Genomic DNA, 18,257 nt, shown 5'->3' with positions numbered 1-18,257 from the left:
TCAGGGCAGGTTTGGGCGTAGTGTCCACTCCCACCGCAGTAGAGACACAGTTCCCCTCCCGACGCCGAGTCTTTTCCGAGGGGGAGAGGCGAGGCCGCGCTGCCCCGAGCTGCATCGGCTCCTCCAATGACTCAGCTCTGGCCACGGAACTGCAGGGAAGCACCGGCGCCGGGAGGCCGGAGTGCCGGCGGCCCCGGGCCTGGCGACGGTCCTCCAACCGATCATCTATCTGCAGACTCCGTTGGATGAGGGCATCCAGTGTGGCAGGGCGATCCAACGTGGCCAGCTGATCCAGTATCTCGTCTGAAAGTCCCTCGAGATACTGGTCCCGCAGGCAGTCGTTCCAGGTTAAGTCCTGCGCCAGCAGCCGAAATTCCGTGGCATAGGTGGCCACTGTGGACTTGCCCTGTTTCAACCGCCGAATTGCCCGATTGGCTTGACTCCCCTTCTGAGGGTTGGCGAACGTGGTTTCCAGATGATTGCAAAACCCCGTATAGTCTGTCAGCAAGGGGGAGTCTTGCCGGAGCAGCGGCAACGCCCACTTGGCCGCCTGGTCCTTCAGCAAGCTGATCAGGAAGTGCACCTTAGTGCGATCGTCAGGGAAATCCCGAGCTCGCCCCTGAATATACAGCTTGGCCTGGGCGAGAACATGGGAAAGCTGGCTGGGGACCCATCAAATTTCTCTGGCAGGGCCACTGGGTACTTGCCAGGAGCTGGGGCGGCGGCCCCAGGAGCCAGTAAGGCATCCAAACGCTGCTGAAGCGCCGTAACCACATTGCTTAGCTGCTGCACGGTGTGGGTCAAGGCCTGGTTCTCCTGGGCCAATGCCACCAGCGCAGCCGCCTGGTCAGCCATGGCTACTAGTTCCTCCGAACCCCAGCGAAGGGGTGCGGGTGTGGCGTGAGCAAACTGTGCTGGCCCCAAGGGTTTGTCCATGAAGCGAGGTCCAAATCCAGTCCTGGGTCTAGGGGTCCAAAGGAGGTCAATCCGCAGGGAGCGAGGCAGGGAGCAGAACAAGGTCCAAGGCAGGTTCAGGCACAAGGTTGCAGGTTGAGCACACGCTTGCAACTAAGTTGCTCACGCAACTTGGGCTGGGTCTGGCTGGCTTTTACTGGCCCTATGCTTAGGGCGGTCCCGATCCTCCGGAGACTCGCCTCTCCTCCGGGCCTGGAGGCGAGCACTCCTCCTGCAGACACTTAACTCCCTTCGCCTCTCTGCCCTGAGCCTCTGTAGCTCAGGAGAGGATGTGGGTTACTGGACCCAGGGGATGCCTCAGCTTCCTCTGAAGAGGCTGGGAGTGGAGCACCTGCAGGCAATGGGTCCTCCCTCCCATCAGGAGCCAGAGCAGACTCTGCTGATGCCTGCACCTGGGGATCCAGCACAGGTGGGGATCCTTCAGACTCAAGCCCTGGCCCCAGCTCAGCTGGTTCTGGAGGCGGGGAATCCCGTGCAGGCTGGGATCCCTCAGGTTCAGCATCAGAGTCTGACTCCCAGGCCATCACACATATAGAATAAGAGAACGAAGAATGTGCGTTTAAAGAAGATTGGAAAACGTTTAGTGAATATGTGGGGGGAAATTGTGTACACTTGAGAACATGGGCGGCATTAAGATGAATTTAACAGAATCCGGTTCTTAACCAGGGCTGGAGTTTTTTCTTCTTCAACAGTGGAATATGTAACCGGCATCAATGTAAACTTCCCCAAGCTCATCTCCAGTTCCTTTCCAGCAGGTGGAAAAGCAAAGACAGAAACATTATCTATTACAGAAAAATAAAGGGGAGGGAAGGAAGCCCCAAGCTTTTAACTCTGAAATCCAATTTCTGAGCAATTTCCTTTCCCTACACGTTGAGGTGCTCTGAATAAACCTTCAAAGATCCATGCTTGCTCAGCCTGACCTAAGCCTTAGTATAGAGATGATAAATGGCTTTTCATTCACTAAACATCAGTGATAGAAGATGCTACTCCCATGATAGCACAGCGGCTTATCACGAAACCTCCCACAAACTTCGGACTGAACCTAAGCAACTGAAAGAAGATACTTGTCTTTCTGACCCAGCACGACACAGTCCTAGATGGGATTCTTAAATCACGCTGTCTCTAACAGAACTGCAGTAGAGACGGAAACCTATGCAGAGATAATTATGCACATATAGACTTGGGGCAGGGGGGGGGTATGATGCATTTGTGACTGACGAATCCTAAGTATGGTCAAGAGGACCAAAAAAAAAAAAAAAAAAAAAAAAAAAAAAAAAAAAAAAAACAAAAAGACCATGGAGTTTTTATTCTTCTTTATTAAATTTGTATACCACCCTATCCCCAGGTCTTATTACATCAAAAAACTAGCATACTATCTGTGCTAACAGTATCATGAAAGCGACACAAATTATTTTAGTTAAAGGTAGGTAGCCGTGTTGGTCTGCCGTAGTCAAAACAAAATAAAAAATAAAAAAATTCCTTCCAGTAGCACCTTAGGGACCAACTAAGTTTGTTATTGGTATGAGCTTTCAGGTGCATGCACACTTCTTCAGATACAAATTATTTTGGGGCAGTGGATCCAGCCTCCAAGGAAAGCATGGCCTGCCGCTGCGGAGGCAGCACTGCCGTGGCATACTCCTTCGAGGACAGATCTGCCACCTCCTTGGCAGCCCATGCCGCCTCTATAGCAGCCTCAGGGAGACATGAAGGTTTCATTATATATCAGGCTTCCTCAGCCTCGGCCCCTACAGCCTCCAGTTGGCCTACAACTCCCATGATCCATAGCTAGCAGGACCAGTGGTCAGGCATGATGGGAATGTAGTTTCAAAATCTGGAGGGCTGAGGTTGAGGAAGCCTGTTATATACCTTTCCCAGAAGCTTTTGTTACTTTACACGTCCACCACATATGATAAAAGGTGCCTTCTTTTTCTTTACATTTCCAGCAGATGTTTGACCTGTCTTCTACATTTTTGCTAACTTCCTAGCAGTTTAATACCAACGGTACATCATTTTCATATAATTCTCTTTCAATACCACAGGTTCCTTCCACCCCTAGGTGGGAAATGTCACCATGCCTTTACAGAACAATATGATTGATTGATTGATTGGTGCTGCCACATTGGGAATACTGGGCTGAGTGTAGGGTGGTGCTGTGGTCTAAACCACTGAGCCTCTTGGGCTTGCCAATCAGAAGGTCGGCGGTTTGAATCCATGCGACGGGGTGAGCTCCCGTTTCTCTGTCCCAGCTCCTGACAACCTAGCAGTTCAAAAGCACGCCAGTGCAAGTAGATAAATAGGTACTGCTGCGGCAGGAAGGTAAACGGCATTTTCGTGCGCTCTGGTTTCAGTCATGGTGTTCTGTTGCGCCAGAACTTGTTAAGTCAAACTGGCCACATGACCCGGAAAGCTTTCTGTGGACAAATGCCAGCTCCCTTGGCCTGAAAGCGAGATGAGCACCGCAACCTCATAGTCACCTTTGACTGGACTTAACCATCCAGGGGTCCTTTACCTTTAACTTACCTATATGGCTTCCACTTAATTCTAAGACAAGTGTGCTCTCCAGATGTTGCTGCTGCTTCTATTCCTATTATCCCCAGGAAGCATGGCCAATGGGAAGAATTATTTTCACAGGTGCTAGAAATAAAAGGAACTACCTGTCCCCCCCACATTTCTAAACCACCCCCTCATATATTTTCCTCAGACAGATGGACCATCCAAATAACTAAGTTAATTACATAGTTCTGACTGTTGAAAGGGATGTTATTGGAGCTGAACGCACACCTGTAGTAGATTTTGTTTAAACCTGTCAAATCCCTCTCCGGATTTCATTGACACACCTAACATCTGAAGGAGGTGCTTCATCCTCTTCTGTAGTGCAATTGAATATTCATGATATTTGTGAGGAAGCAAGTCAAAGGTATTTCATGAATGTCTGCTACGTTGTCCTGCATTTTCATACGGCTGAAATTGACCATGAACGCCCGATTTCATGCTGCCCATGTGCATTTCAGGCTGCGTCTGATGTGCGGGCAGCAACTAGGCGAGATGCCCAGTCAGGTGCCGAAGGAATGTGGGTGACTCTTCTGAAAAGCCTTTCGTGGGTCAGTCACACGGACTGAGTGTTACAATCCTTATTGGGTTATTGCTTTTGTTTGTTACTATGTTACCGTATTGGCCCGAATATAAGCCGCAGCTTTAAAATTGGAGGGGGGTGGGAGGAAAAAATACATGAAAATCAGCCGCTTCCTTCCTCGCTGCTCCTGGCTGCATACTGGGGGGGGGAGCCATGCTGCATTGCTGGCAGCCTTTCCCATTCTTCTCCCTGTCCCTTCCCATCCTTGGGGAAGAGGACGGGGGACTATGTGCGCAGCAGGCACCGCTTCACTGCGCTCCTGGCGCTGTATGCCCTGCACTCCTGTCTGCATACTGTAAGGTCATGAATATAAGCTGCACTTTAACTCTTCAGAATTTGGGGGGGAAAGTGTGGCTTATATCCGGGCCAATACGGTATGTGAGAGCCAGTGTGGTGTAGTGGTTAAGAGCGGTAGACTCGTAATCTGGGGAACCGGGTTCGCGTCTCCGCTCCTCCACATGCAGCTGCTGGGTGACCTTGGGCTAGTCACACTTCTCTGAAGTCTCTCAGCCCCACTCACCTCACAGAGTGTTTGTTGTGGGGGAGGAAGGAAAGGAGAATGTGAGCCGCTTTGAGACTCCTTCGGGTAGTGAAAAGCGGGATATCAAATCCAAACTCTTCTTCTTCTTCTTATGTATTTTTGTGTTTTTATATGTGAACCACCCAGTGAAGTACAGTTTAGACATTATTATTATTATTATTATTATTATATTATTATTGACAGTGAGCAATCTCAATCCTTACCTGTAGAAGTGCCTGTTGAGACTGACACCGCAAAATATAGAATAAATTCCGAGGGAGGCAAAAGCTTCCTCCAGGTCTCCTGATCACCAGTTCTGAGATGGGGAGAGCGTGGCAAGTATGCTCAATTGCAAATCACTCCCAAATGGCCCCCTGCAAATGCTCCCACTCACAAATAATTCCTTTAATATTGCCTGCTGCTTCTGCCAGCTTGTTATGTCACATCATTTTATTGAGCGATAAGAGCTTCCTCTCCCGCATAGATTCAGGAATAGACAAAACCATGTACAAAAGTTCCACTGACTTCAAAAGTAGACACCGTCACACATTTTACAAAAGGACAAACGTCGCAGTACAGTACAAAAGTCTTCTCTTGTAACAAACAGAGCAAAACAATCCTGCTTTAGGTTAATGTACTTGGTTGACTTGCACGATCTTATATAGCTGTGTTAATTCATTTCAAAGCTGGTCATAGAGGAATATAATAATTGTAATGATAACAGACTTCCAGAAGGGTGTGCAGAGTTAATCAGACTCAGATTATGCAAACATGTTATGGTCTGAACCTAAACTAAAACAGACAATTAACAATGCAATAATATGCATGTCTACTAGGAAGTAAGCCCTCCTGAGCGTGATAGGACTTTCTTCCAAGTAAGTGTGAATAGTCTGAAACTACACAGTCTGAAACCAAGTCCTAATAGATTCTGTGGCATCATTCTGAGTAAGCTTGCACAGACACCGCAGCAAAAGTTCAGGGATGGTGGGAATCTAACAACATCTGGATGGCCACAGGTTCCCCATCCTTCTCTTAGGAGCTCAAGGCCCAAATATGGCCCTATCTTTAAACCACCTTGGAAAGTTAGACTAAGTAGGGATCAAACCCAGATCCCTTCTGCCCAAGTGCAGAAACCCTTCTTTGGGTTGCTTGTGCATAATGCACATTAAAACATTTATACATGCATCTTATAAAGCACACCTTTAAAGGAAGTTTGAAGAACACAATAAAACAATGCCTACGTAGCCAGGGAAACATTTTGATCTGCCATATGAGTTTCCTATTAAAAGAGTTACTTTAGATATGGATTTGAGTCTAAAATGTGAAGGCACAGTGCAGCCACATTCTCATACAAATTCAGTCCTGTGAATAAATCAATTGCACCAGCCCAAGGATTATTCTTAGGGCTGAACCAAAAGGCAAGCACTTTTCACTGAAATATTTTTCAACTGCAAGAAAGCACTATGTTTTCAGCAATTTTATTTCGGAGAGATGCTGCAAAAGTGAGCAAAAGGCAAAAGCTCATTCAGAGCAAGGTCATTGTCCTCACTTTGTTATGTCAAGACATCTTGACATAACAAAAATATGATTGATTTACCACATGGCTTTGTGAAATCACATTCACTACACAGTCCCCGATTTGTTAGGATCACTTTTTCAAGAAGATGCCCTTTGTTAAACATAGCAACGAAGCATTTGCCAATTGGCTAGCAAAGAGCCCTCAAATCACCGGCAAGAAAAGGTGGGCAACATTGAGGGGAATTATTTTGACTGCCTCTGAAAGCACTCTTTGTGGTTGTACATTTGCATAGCCCTAATCCTTTCAACAAAAGCCAAAAATAATTATCTCTCTAGAGGTCCTCTGAAGATTAGGTGTTTTTTTTATTTTTAAAAAGGATTGGGTACTGGCCAATACAAAGTACCACTATCATAGCTATTTTATAAAAGAAGGTTTCGTTCTGGATCTCTGTAACCATTGGTCCTTGCAATTCTGTTGGATCTTGAGTTCCTAGGACAAGCACCTGGTACCGCCAGTCCAGATTGAAAAAGTTAACGATAGGGGGTTTCAGACAACCTCCCCACCATGCGATAAAAGAAACATGAGAGCTGGGTGTAAGCAGGAGCCACCCCCCCACACCATGCACAGCACCCACATTGTCCATGCTTTTGGCTGGCATTTGGGAGCTCCTCCCATGGTGTCTCTCCCCCCCCCCCATAAAGAAGCTCTCCACAAACAGGTCAAAGTGTGCATGAAGCCCCTTCACACACCAGTTAAATAAGTGAATGGCAAGGTGTTTAGCCTACATAGGGAATAGGGCTAGCCCTCAGTTCTGGTCACTCCATCAGTCCTTCACTCCCCATGTATGTGTGGCATTGTGTAACCCCTCCCACCCCCCAACATCTGGTCCTTTGTTGAATATTGAAGCTCCCCTATATTCCTTGGTTCTTGAACAGCTTGTTGTTGAACAACTAAGTGTTCCCGGTTGCGAACGTTTTTCGGAAGCCAAATGTCCAACACGGCTTCCACTTGAGTGCAGGAAGCTCCTGCAGCCTTGGTTTTCGAACAGTTTCAGGAAGCCGAATGGATTCCTGGAACGGAATTAAGTTCGAGAACAATGATACCACTGTACTGAGTCAGATCACTGATACATTCTTTTTCACTATAGCCCATTTTGACTTGCAGTGCCTCCCCAAGGTTTCAAAGAGAGATCTCTCTCTCTCTACCCTGCTATTAGCTGAAGGTGTTAAGGGTTTGAACCTTCTGAATGAAACCATGACATTTTTCCACCACTGAACTCTGGCCCTCCCCTGTTCAGGGAATAATTTTTTACACCCAGAGCAATATGTGTGCATGTTAACTAAATGCCCATTCTCCCCATGCCCATGTCTGTGTACCCACAAGAAGCACACAGGGCTTGAAATATTGGCATGGTGTGTTTGTGTGTTGGTCAAAGGTAGAGATGGACAAATCTGTCCATTTGGGTTTCTAATTTCACCCATCTTTAGTCCCGTTCTGCACAGTTCTGTGTCGGTGCATGATGGTTTAGTGCTAATTTCTCCTAATGTTAATGTTTTTCATATGCAATGCTGCCTACAACATACATTTTACCAGCAATTTCCCCTAATACGCATTCAACATGTTGCTTTCGCTAATAAATGCACATTTTGGTACTTGTTATTGGTTGGAGAACCGTATCTCAAAACTCGGAGGAGTGTGAATTGTGAAGGAGGGTTGGTGTTTGGTTCACACATTGTTTCAGGAAGTGTGTGTCCGGTAGGTTTGCATGAAAAAGCCAATGGAACCAAATTACTCCCCCATCTCACAGAGGGGCTCTGCCTCCCGACCTGTTGTGCCAGTACCCAGTTTTGAAGACTCCAGTGATTTGGTTAAAATTTGGGGGAGTCCGGAGGTGGGCTTACTTCCCCATCCCCAATTTCAGCACCGCCTCAGCTACCTCTAAAAACATCTTACCCAGTGTTTAAAAAAAACGTTTAGGGGTACTCTCATTTTCCTACTCATATGAAATACTGCCCTTCAATGAGGTCAAACCCGGATTCACAAAATGTGAATCTAGTATGAAAGTTCAGTGCTTTTTCTCTGCGTACCCCCAGAAAAAAGCACTGAACTTACCCAAAGTCCATAACTCCCTAGTAAGAGCAGATGCACTGTAAGTATAGGTCCCAGGTGCCATCTCCATTGAAAGGAACAAAAGTTCATGTGAACCTGGCTCTGCTTAGATATCCTGTAATAACGTAAGCCAGCAGCCTAAACAGCAGACAGACCCCACCGATTAAGTAATGACCACAAGCAGACAGACCCCACCGATTAAGTAATGACCACAAGCAGGAAATAATACCATGGTACTGAAAACTCTGGGACAGGTGATTACAGATGTAGGGATCCAACTTCTTCCTCATTTGCACAGTTAAGTTAGCATTATATCCATCACTAAAAATCTGAAGAACTCAAGAGAATGATTGCGGCAGCATGTCACCACTCCATTTATCAAGAACACGAAGTTACAAGAAAAAATAAAATTCCACCCATGAGTCCGAACTGGGCCAAAGTACTGCAAAAATATATATATATTGGTAATAAAATAACATTACTCAAGTGGGGAACACTATTACGGAAGAGATTATTTTTTGACAGAAAGCAAGCTTGGTTCCAGAAAGTCTAGTGTCCATCAGGAAGAAACATATGGAGTTGCTGGGCATATACAGAAAATACAGGAAGCATATGTGAAGCATAAATATTTGATCCATATCTGATTTTAGACATTCGCCTGCCTTCTGTTTGTCTTAGATAAGCCATGAGTTTTCTTGCAGTATTCATAAGAAAAAAAACCAAAACAAAATCAGGAAATTCTCATGGGAGTCAAGATGGAACCCCGTGTTTGTAAGAATAACATTTTCTTTGATTAAGGACTTGGTGGGTGGGTGGGGGGGCTCTTAGAGTGCCAAGGGTAAATAGTAAGTTTCACAAAGGGAAACTGGGATGTAGCAAAATCGGGTGGCTTGTGTGGCTACACAATTTCATTTCCCAGTGGTCTGTCCAAAGTCCGCTTTGGGGGCCTAATCCGACCCCCTCGGTTTAATCCGGCCCCTGTCAGTTTACTTCCTGGGGTAAAATCCTTAAAAACCTCAACAACTTCAATCCTAAAAGAAGCTCAACAACTCCAACCCTAAAAAAAAAAGCTCAACAACTTTGCCGGCCCTTCACTTCATCCAATCTGGCCCTCTTTGAAAAAAAGTTTGGACACCACTAGCCTAAGAGAACATGGAAAGTTCTTCTGCCCATCCGAAGAAAGAAAAGAAAGTCAGATGAAATCATGAGGCCACACACCAAAAGGAATCTTTGCTGTGAGGAGATTTCTGCCCAAATTTCACTTTAGCCTAATGCAATCCACCTCTGTCACAGGCATGGCGCTAGTTCTGATGTCGGTATCTACGCTAGACTTGGCTCCATGGTAGGTGGACCTCCACCTGAGCAACATGATCTTCTTGAAGTACTTTATGGTGGTGTTCTTTACAGTTACGAAGCACATGGTGTTTATCATGCTGTTGCTCATGGCTATGCATTCCACTATGTAAAGGCGGGTAAGGTAATGCTTCTCTTTCACAAACCGGTGGGGAAAAAATCACGGACGATTGTGAATCCGTAGAAAGGTGCCCAGCAGAGGACGTAGGCCGTCAGGATACACATCAGCACCAGCACTGTTTTCCTCCGGCAACGGAGCCTCTTCCGGATCTGTTCCGTCTGAAGCCCGGGACTGTTTTGAACCAAAGTTCCCGTGAGATCCTGGCATAGCAGAGGGTCATGGTGAGAACGGGTCCGACAAACTCGATGCCAAAGATGAAGAGGAAGTAGGATTTGTAATAGATCTGCTGGTCAACAGGCCAAATCTGGCCACAGAAAATTTTCTTTTGGTTTTTGATCATGAATAATACTGTTTCCGTCGCAAAATACGCAGATGGGATGGCAACGATTAGAGAGACGATCCAGACAACGGCAATCAGAAAGGTTGCTGTTTGGTAGTTCATCCTGGGTTTCAGTGGGTGAACGATGGCGAGGTACCTGCAAAAGACAGATGTAGTTTTCAAATTCTTGTTAGGAAAGGCTTGCAATTAAATTGTATTAAATTTTATTAACTTGTTACTGGGTAGAAATAGCAAGTCTTTTTCTTAACTCCCACCACCACTATAATCAATGCTGAGGAAATACCCTTGGGCTGGCAGGCAAAGGTAAAGATAAAGGACCCCTGGATGGCCAAGGGAGCTCTATCAAGCCAAGGGAGCTCTATCAAGGGGATTCGAACTGCCGACCTTCCAGTCGGCAAGCCCAAGAGGCTCAGTGGTTTAGACCACAGTGCCACCTGCGTCACATTACCTTTACCTTATTTACACACAGATAGCCTAGATAGAGGAGCTCCCAGCATTACACTCTAAGGGGGTCCCTTGCTTATCCCACAGGTACAGCAAGAGAAATCAGCCATGCTCTGTTTCTCCTTCTACAGCCCCCACTCTTGCTTGTCACCTCTAACAGACTGAAACGATTTCCCTCTGTCCACATGGGATTGCATCACAGGTGTTGGACCATATGGGACTGCATAGAGCTTCATGCATATGTTTACAACTCAGTCAGAAGAGCATGAGACTCTTAATCTCAGGGTCACGAGTTTGAGTCCCATGTTGGGCAAAAGATTCCTACATTGCAGGGGGTTGGACTGGATGACCCTCATGGTCTCTTCCAACTCTATGATGATTAACCTTTTTTATATGTGATTTTCGCTAATGCACACATTTTTGCAAGCATAATATAATGCATTTTTGTATGCTACTTTCTATTATACACACTTTCCTCTAACGTTCTGTAAACATTGTTGTGTTGGAGAATTGCATTGCAAAATTCTGATGAGTCCAAATTTTGAAGGATAGCTGTGCTCGGTTCTCATATTGTTTCGGAAAGTGCAAATTCGATAGCGCAAATTTGGCTTTAAATGGTACCGAATTGAGTTTCTCTTCCACAAGGACTCGAGTATCCACAGGTGTTGGTGAAGATAGAAGCTGAGTTTGGGTAACTGGAGAGCAGGGGAAGAAGGAGGAAGTGGGGGAGAGAATAAAATCCACGGGTAAAAGAAAATAGCATATTTTTAAACTAAAAAAAAAAAAATCCAGATGGAAAAATGCTTAAGATGAAATATTTCAGCTTCTGTGACTTTAGTTTCTTAAAAATTGCTCTGCAGGTGAACTGGTAATAGACAAAGCCATTTCCCGTTCCAGGGAAGATTTCGTTGCAGGCTGGGAGCAAGCTCGCCCCTGCGCCATTGAATGGTCCTCAGCCATGTCACCCTTAGGCCGTCCAATTTGGATGGTCCGGGGGCATGGCATGGGCTATTTAAACTGCCCACGGCCAAGGACTCGCCCCTGTTTTTCTCCCTGCTTGGCCAGTTCTCCCGCCCCCCCTTAGGCTAGGCTCTTTTATTTCTTGACCTTGCTATGGACCTCGGTTGGTCGCCTTGGTTGTCCAAGAGGCCTGGTAGGAATTTTTCCACTTGGCAAATTGGCACTGGCCATTTGGGTTTTTCTGCCTACCTTGTAGCAAATCATCACAACTTTATAAGGTTTGGTGGTTAGGCATTGCAGTATTCGGTTGGAGGTGAGGAGAGGTAGTGGCCATCACCTACCCCTCCTAATTCAAGGGTATGCCATTAAAGGAATCCGGGGGCGTGGTCTCTGTCCGAAGCCCCAGACGGGGGGCCACGGCCATGGCACTGTCGCGGTCACTCTCTCAGACCTGAGCAGCACCCCCGGACGTTTAACGGTCTATTGGTAACTGCCCCAACGACATATGGTTTCTCCGCTGCCACCAGCCAGTATTCACTCTGGCAATGAATAACTCACTTCAGATTCAGTTTGTGGTAAAAATAAAACATAAGTTCCTTTATTGTTTGTACAAAGCTTAATGGTTTCAAATGACTTGGTGAAATGTTTAATATAACTGTATGGTTATTCAGATAAGTATATATCAACTCTCTACCTAGTATTCCAATAACTATCCCCAATGCCTCCTGTTTATTATTCACTCTGCTCTAGCTCTGATCATTGGCTCTATCTCCCTCTCTCTATCCTTCCCTAACTCAACTCAACTGCCTAACTTCTAACCTCTAACTGCCTTTTTCTATCCTCTCTAACTGCCATCCTTCCACACTCTATTTGCCTGGAGAGCTCCCATTGGTCAAGCTCCTCCCTTCCAAGTTAACCCTTGGAGAACCTTTAGGGGTGAACGCCACAGGCACGACCCCTAGCAGTGACCCTGGGGGGAGTCCCTAGTTGATGTCCATCAGCAGGGCTCCCCCTACTGGTGGTTAACCCTTCCAAGACTCCTGCAGATCAGCAGGAGTCAGATATAGTCGTGTGGTTTCCAATGCCTAAGCCAATACCACTCACATTCTGTAACCAATAAAGTTGTGGCCTTTTCCGCCCATTAACCAAAAATACTGTTTCATGTGTCTTTATTCCACTCCCCGGGAGGGTTTGGGACCTTGCCACGCAACAAGCACATCATGGAAGTGACAATGAGGATGGTGACAGTTGTTCCATCAATGCTTGCAATCGACTTCTACTAGCTCTTGAAGGAGTATCAGAATGCACTGTGATTTTCAATTCCCTTTCTAGGTTACCACGGGCCTCTTATCAGAGAAGAGAATGCTACTCAAAACAATTTTCAAAGCTACATTGGTGTTTTACAAAGCCAGACCGCCCATTAGGCTACTAGGCTTCCCCCCTTCAACTTCCACTTCTACTGAATTTTTCTTCCCGAAGCCTAATACTTTGCATTCTACTAGTCTCACTACTTGAGAAGCACGTTGTTACTCTTTATTTCTGCTTTCAGAATTGGAATCTTGGACATTTCTCAGTGTAGTTCTCCCCCCCCCCCTGATATGTGGCTGTATAATAAAAAAACATTCCTTATATATTAGTGTGACCTATTACAATGGAGGAGCATTAGCTGTAGATTTTCCATTGCTGTTACAAGCCTACGTTTTTATATAAAACATTCAGAAAATAAATTTCCTATAATATTGGTCTCTCCAGAGCTGAGTCATACTAAGAGAGAGAGAGAGAGAGAGAAGATTGCCGCTCTTTCAGATTATGAACCCATATTGCGAATATACGGCCGTTACATGATCACTAAACAACAATAGTCTGTGGAAATGGATTTGTCAAAAGGCATTTACGTTTATGCGCCAACAAGTCTGCAGTATTATTGGTCATTTCAAAAGATGCCGAAAACCCCAAAGACGCTGTTCTGGCCTGTCGAAAATAGGTTGTTATGCAAAGTTTATTTGGCTTTGGGGCACTTTCAGACGGTTGAGTGGGATTCGACCACATGCCAGGAAGTTCACATTGCACAACCACAGTTGATTAGGAGGTCTTGTATAACAAATCTGCTTTCACTGCTTTGCATTGGAAAACGTGCTTTGAGGCAACATGGTCTAGCCTACCTCCCCAACCCCCCCCCCAAAAAAATCAGGATAAATTCTCAATAAGCAAGTTGCTTGGAAGTGCCCTTCAGTAAAAATACTAGTTATGTGACCCTCAAGCTCAGAATGTTTTTTAATGTTTGCCATTTTTTAATGTTTTTATATATGCTGGAAGCTGTCCAGAGTGGCTGGGGAAACCCAGCCAGATGGGCGAGGTGTAAATAATAAAATGATGATGATGATGATTATTCTTTTTATAAAGGAGCATAGACTTTGCCAATTGCTGTGTGCTTCTGGTTCTGCTTGACAATTTTGTATATTAATGGCATACACTATCCCCAACAGCTCCTTAATAATAATTATTGCCAGTTCCCAAGATATCTCTTTCAAAGCATGCTCAGGTTTCGCACTCAAGATGACTAGAAACTCGTTTTTGAAATAAGAGGATGGCTGGATGAGCCACATGCAGCAAAAGATAGCTTTGATTGCAGGCGTTTGACCCCAGGACTGAAATCCTTTGCAGTGATCATGAAGTGGTGTTTCAATCTAAGTGTTCCCATAAATTGAAAAAGAAATCTTTTTTTGCTTCTGCTGAATCATGTTTTGAATTGGAAACAAAAGATAATCCACTTTAATGCATCCTAGCATCCTCGCAAGGCAACCTGCAGAGCGATTTTTAATATTGAATAGTGATGAAATGAAATCAATCCTAGGCATTTATTTATCTGGATTTTTGTTTAAATAAAAGATTTAAGAGATGAGGGATTTCTTTCATGGCTTTTAAACCTGCTTTTGGTACCCTTTTTCTCTCTTTCCCCACATCTGATGGCTAAAACAGCCTGGAAAGATAGAGCACAGGGACCTGGAAGGATAATTCGTGTCCAGATCAAAGATGCAAAACAATGTGCTGTCTTGAGAAGATGTGCAAGGAAAAGGAAATCCCTCTATTGATACAGTATTTCAAGCCCCAGGGCTGAAACAGGTTGCCCTTCGGCTACAAGAATGCTGATAGCCAAATGGTGGAAGGGAGATACAATACCAACTAAAATGGAGTGGCAACCAAAATTATTTGATTATGTAGACTTGGCAAAGATGACAGGAAAAATTAGGAACCAGACAAACCAAAATTCAGTGCTTTTTTTCTTTTTTTTAAAAAATGTTTAGAGGTACTCTCATTTTCCTACTCATATTGAATTACTGCCCCTCAACGAGGCCAAACTTAGATTCACAAAATGTTAAGGGGTATGCGTCCCCCCCAGAAAAAAGCACTGCAAAGGTTTAACAAATAATGGGATATATTCCGACTATATTTAAAAGAACATTGTCCATATATGAAATCTTTGACATGCTTTGATTAACTTCTGCAATGTTATATGCTACAAAGATTATAGGTAATTTATGATAAGTTAAAGGTCACACAATATGCAGTCAACAAGGAAACGAAGGACCCATACTGAGGAAGACAGGAGTCTTAACGTATGGAAGGCTGTTATTTTATATGTAACTTTTTTGTATTTGGTGTGCTTTGTTTATTCTTTTGTTCTTTTTGTGGACTTAATATGTAAAATCAATAAAGATTAAATTGCAAAAAAAGAAAAAGAAGAACCAGGTTGCCCTTTGCTGGGAAAAAGTCTGCATCATCTACTCTGCTAAGCCAAAATGTCACGAAGCCCTTTCACCTCAAGCCTCTGAGATGCTGTGAAGTGTGTACACTGTGAAGTGTGTTGCATTTTGGAACACGGTGTTCATAGACTCCGAAAGACTTTAATGGCTAATTAACTGTCCGGTATTTACAAAAGCTCATACCAATAGCAAACTTAGTTGGTCTCTAACGTGCTACTGGAAGGAATTTTTTTATTTTGTTTCGACTATGGCAGACCAACACGGCTACCTACCTGTGTCCAGTATCTAAATCGCTAATGTGATTTTAAAGGGAAAATCTGTTTGGATAGTAACGATCTTAAGCAGGAATATAGAATTCTTGGTGACTGGTAGGGATGGGGGAGAGACTGGATTCTATTCATATTTAAAGGTGAATCCATCAAGTTTTCACTTTCTGAAAGAACCTAGAACCAAAAGGAGCATGCCTTAGATGCTCACACAATTTTGCGATGCAGTTCTCCAAGCAATCGTTGTTGATAAAAATGCATATGTTAGGGAATAGTGTGCATGAAATATATTCTAAAATATAGAACCAAAATACGCATGCCTTAGAAGTTCACACAATTTTGCTATACAGTTCTCCAAGGAATCGTTGTTGATAAAAATGCATATATTAGGGAATGGTGCACATAAAAACTTGTTTTTGAAGAAGAAAAATTGCTTTTGAAGAAGAAAACACAAATTGGGTGGAGAACTGAATTTAAGACGTGGGAAATGAGAAACTGGCAGGTCCTACCCTCTCCAGCTACAGGCAAACCCAATTCCAATTATTCTCCTTACCTGTCCACAGCAATCGCCAAGAGCGCATTGGTAGAGACGTAGAGTGAGACGGTGCGCAAGTAGTTGACCGAGGCGCAGAGCACATGGCCATGCTCCCATGACAGCTGCCGGACCACATAGTAGTCCATCTCAAAGGGGCAGCAGACGATGGCCACAATGAAGTCAGAGATAGCCAGGTTTGCAATGAGAAGGTTGGTGAGATTGCGCAGCTTCTTATATCGGGCCAGAGCGGCGATGAAGACAAAGTTGCCGATGCCACAGACCAGCATGATACCCACCAGCGCCACACCGATGACGATCTTGGCGGCAAAGAAAGTGCGGGTCTTGGTCACATCATCGCCGTCGTCCAGGGGTAGATCATAATCATTGTAGCTGAAGTTGAAGGGGAAAGTGTAGTTTGGATACAAGGAAAAGTCTCTGTCGAAGTGGCTGTATATTGCAGCAAAGTTGGTGCTCACCAGCGTGTTGTTGGTAGGGTGCCCTTCATGCCTCATGATGTTGCTCTGGTCAGTCTCTTCTTACCTCACGAGGAAGCTGTTGTGAGCTTATGCCTTCTCAGTATCTCCCAGGAAGGTCCAGCCAGGGAAGAGAGCTTACGCTTCTGCAGATTGGGATCTTTGACAGCAACCCAGCCATTCCTCTCCTTTTAAAATCAGAATAGAAGCGAATCAGAGGGAGCAGCAAATGTATGAGAAAGCAGAGGCATCCCTGTGCTAAAGACTCCTGCCAGAGAGCCATAGATGAAAAAAAAAAGCTTTGGCACCCCATGTGTAAATATTTCCAACTGCTCTGCATTTATATCACTCGCAATAAATATTTGAGATGCAGTGCTTTACTGAGCAGTAGCATTTTGAAATTACGTATCGGGGTAGGTGAGAGAGGTAAAAACGAATATTTTCCAGGTTAGGTTATGCTGCTTTTATTCTATCTATTTGTGTAGCAACTATATAGAGCTGGGTGAAGCTACCCGATTGTTTGTGTTGTCACCAATACTGCCTTGTTAATGGTTGCCAACACAGTAACAAATTTACTCAGCTGCCTGTCTGGAAATTGCCGCTAGACTGTGTCATCTCACTTCAGAGCACATGTCACGGACTTTTCCTTCAATTCTTTTGCAGTCTGCTAAGGGCTCGGAGAGAAACTGCATCTTGAGAGAAAAGTGCATCTTGTGCACTTTGGAATGTTATAAGTAATTAAATTGAGTGGAAACAATCTCATTCCAGCAAGGCTTTTTTATTATTATTTTGGAAATGGTGAAACAGATACACAGTGCCAGATTTCCAAACGGTGCAATGGCATAAGCTTTCGTTTGGGTCAATCAGCAGAACTGATTTTCAGCTTGCATCTGAGGATAGGGTCAGGGACGCTGGGAAGTTTAACTTGCAAGGGAGCAGAACAACAAATCTTCAGGGGATTGTTTTTTGCAGATAAAGGAGTTGCATCCATGTCTGCATATGTCGATGGGCTGTGGCTCAGCGGTAGAGCATCTGCTTTGCATGCAGAAGGTCCCAGGTTCAACTCCCAGCATCTCCAGGTGGGGCTGTGAGAGGCCCGTCTCTGAAACCCTGGAGAGCTGCTGCCAGTCAGTGCAGGCAATACTGAGCTAGATGGACCCGTGGCCTGACAGTGTAAAGAAGCTTCTTACATTATTCGATAAAATATAAATGCTCCAAAGTTTTGTGTCTGGCTCTAATTCATTCACTGAGCCCTGACTAGGGAAAGGTTTTTCCATTCCCAAAAGTGATGATGGACATCGGCAACACTGGATGGGCACATAAAAGCAGTTATTTGGGGGCAGTTGTGTGGATGCGCAATGCACAGAACTGACTGACCTGTGCAATTCGGGCTTTGTTTATAACCTGTGCATTGCTAATTCACATGGTATGTATCATTTACTTCTGCAGGTAGGCCAGAAATTATTCTTACATTCGCAAACATATGAGATGCAAACTTCTGAGTCTGGTTTGGTCGTATTGAAAGCAGCACAATAAAGGACCACTTTATTTACAATGCAGACTGGCAAAGTGCTGCCTTTTGTCAGCTTCTCCTAGTTGGAGATCATGCCAGCTTCACCAGGAAAAGGGGAAGAGGACAGAGGGGCATTTAAATGAGCTTTATCTGCTTAATGATTGGGGGGTAAAGTATAATTAGAAATAGTAATAATCAGGAGATCCCTTTCCTCTTGTTGAAAGGTTTATTT

The 18,257-nt window shown here is 44.7% G+C and overlaps 1 protein-coding gene across 1 annotated transcript; it reads right to left on the bottom strand.

The window, feature by feature from the left end:
- Window positions 1-9,358: 9,358 nt before the first annotated feature.
- LOC117044595 (prokineticin receptor 2-like) lies at window positions 9,359-16,692 on the bottom strand. The gene is given in 4 exon segments (XM_033145405.1): window positions 9,359-9,756; window positions 9,759-9,890; window positions 9,893-10,206; window positions 16,058-16,692. Coding segments are annotated over 4 exon segments (1,182 nt in total). The 5' UTR covers window positions 16,552-16,692; the 3' UTR covers window positions 9,359-9,514.
- Window positions 16,693-18,257: the final 1,565 nt, after the last annotated feature.

Source organism: Lacerta agilis, chromosome 3, assembly GCF_009819535.1.
Source record: "Lacerta agilis isolate rLacAgi1 chromosome 3, rLacAgi1.pri, whole genome shotgun sequence".
Lineage (NCBI taxonomy): Eukaryota > Metazoa > Chordata > Lepidosauria > Squamata > Lacertidae > Lacerta > Lacerta agilis.
The sequence above is the reverse complement of the archived record's forward strand: the minus strand, read 5'-3'. Positions and strand labels throughout refer to the sequence as shown.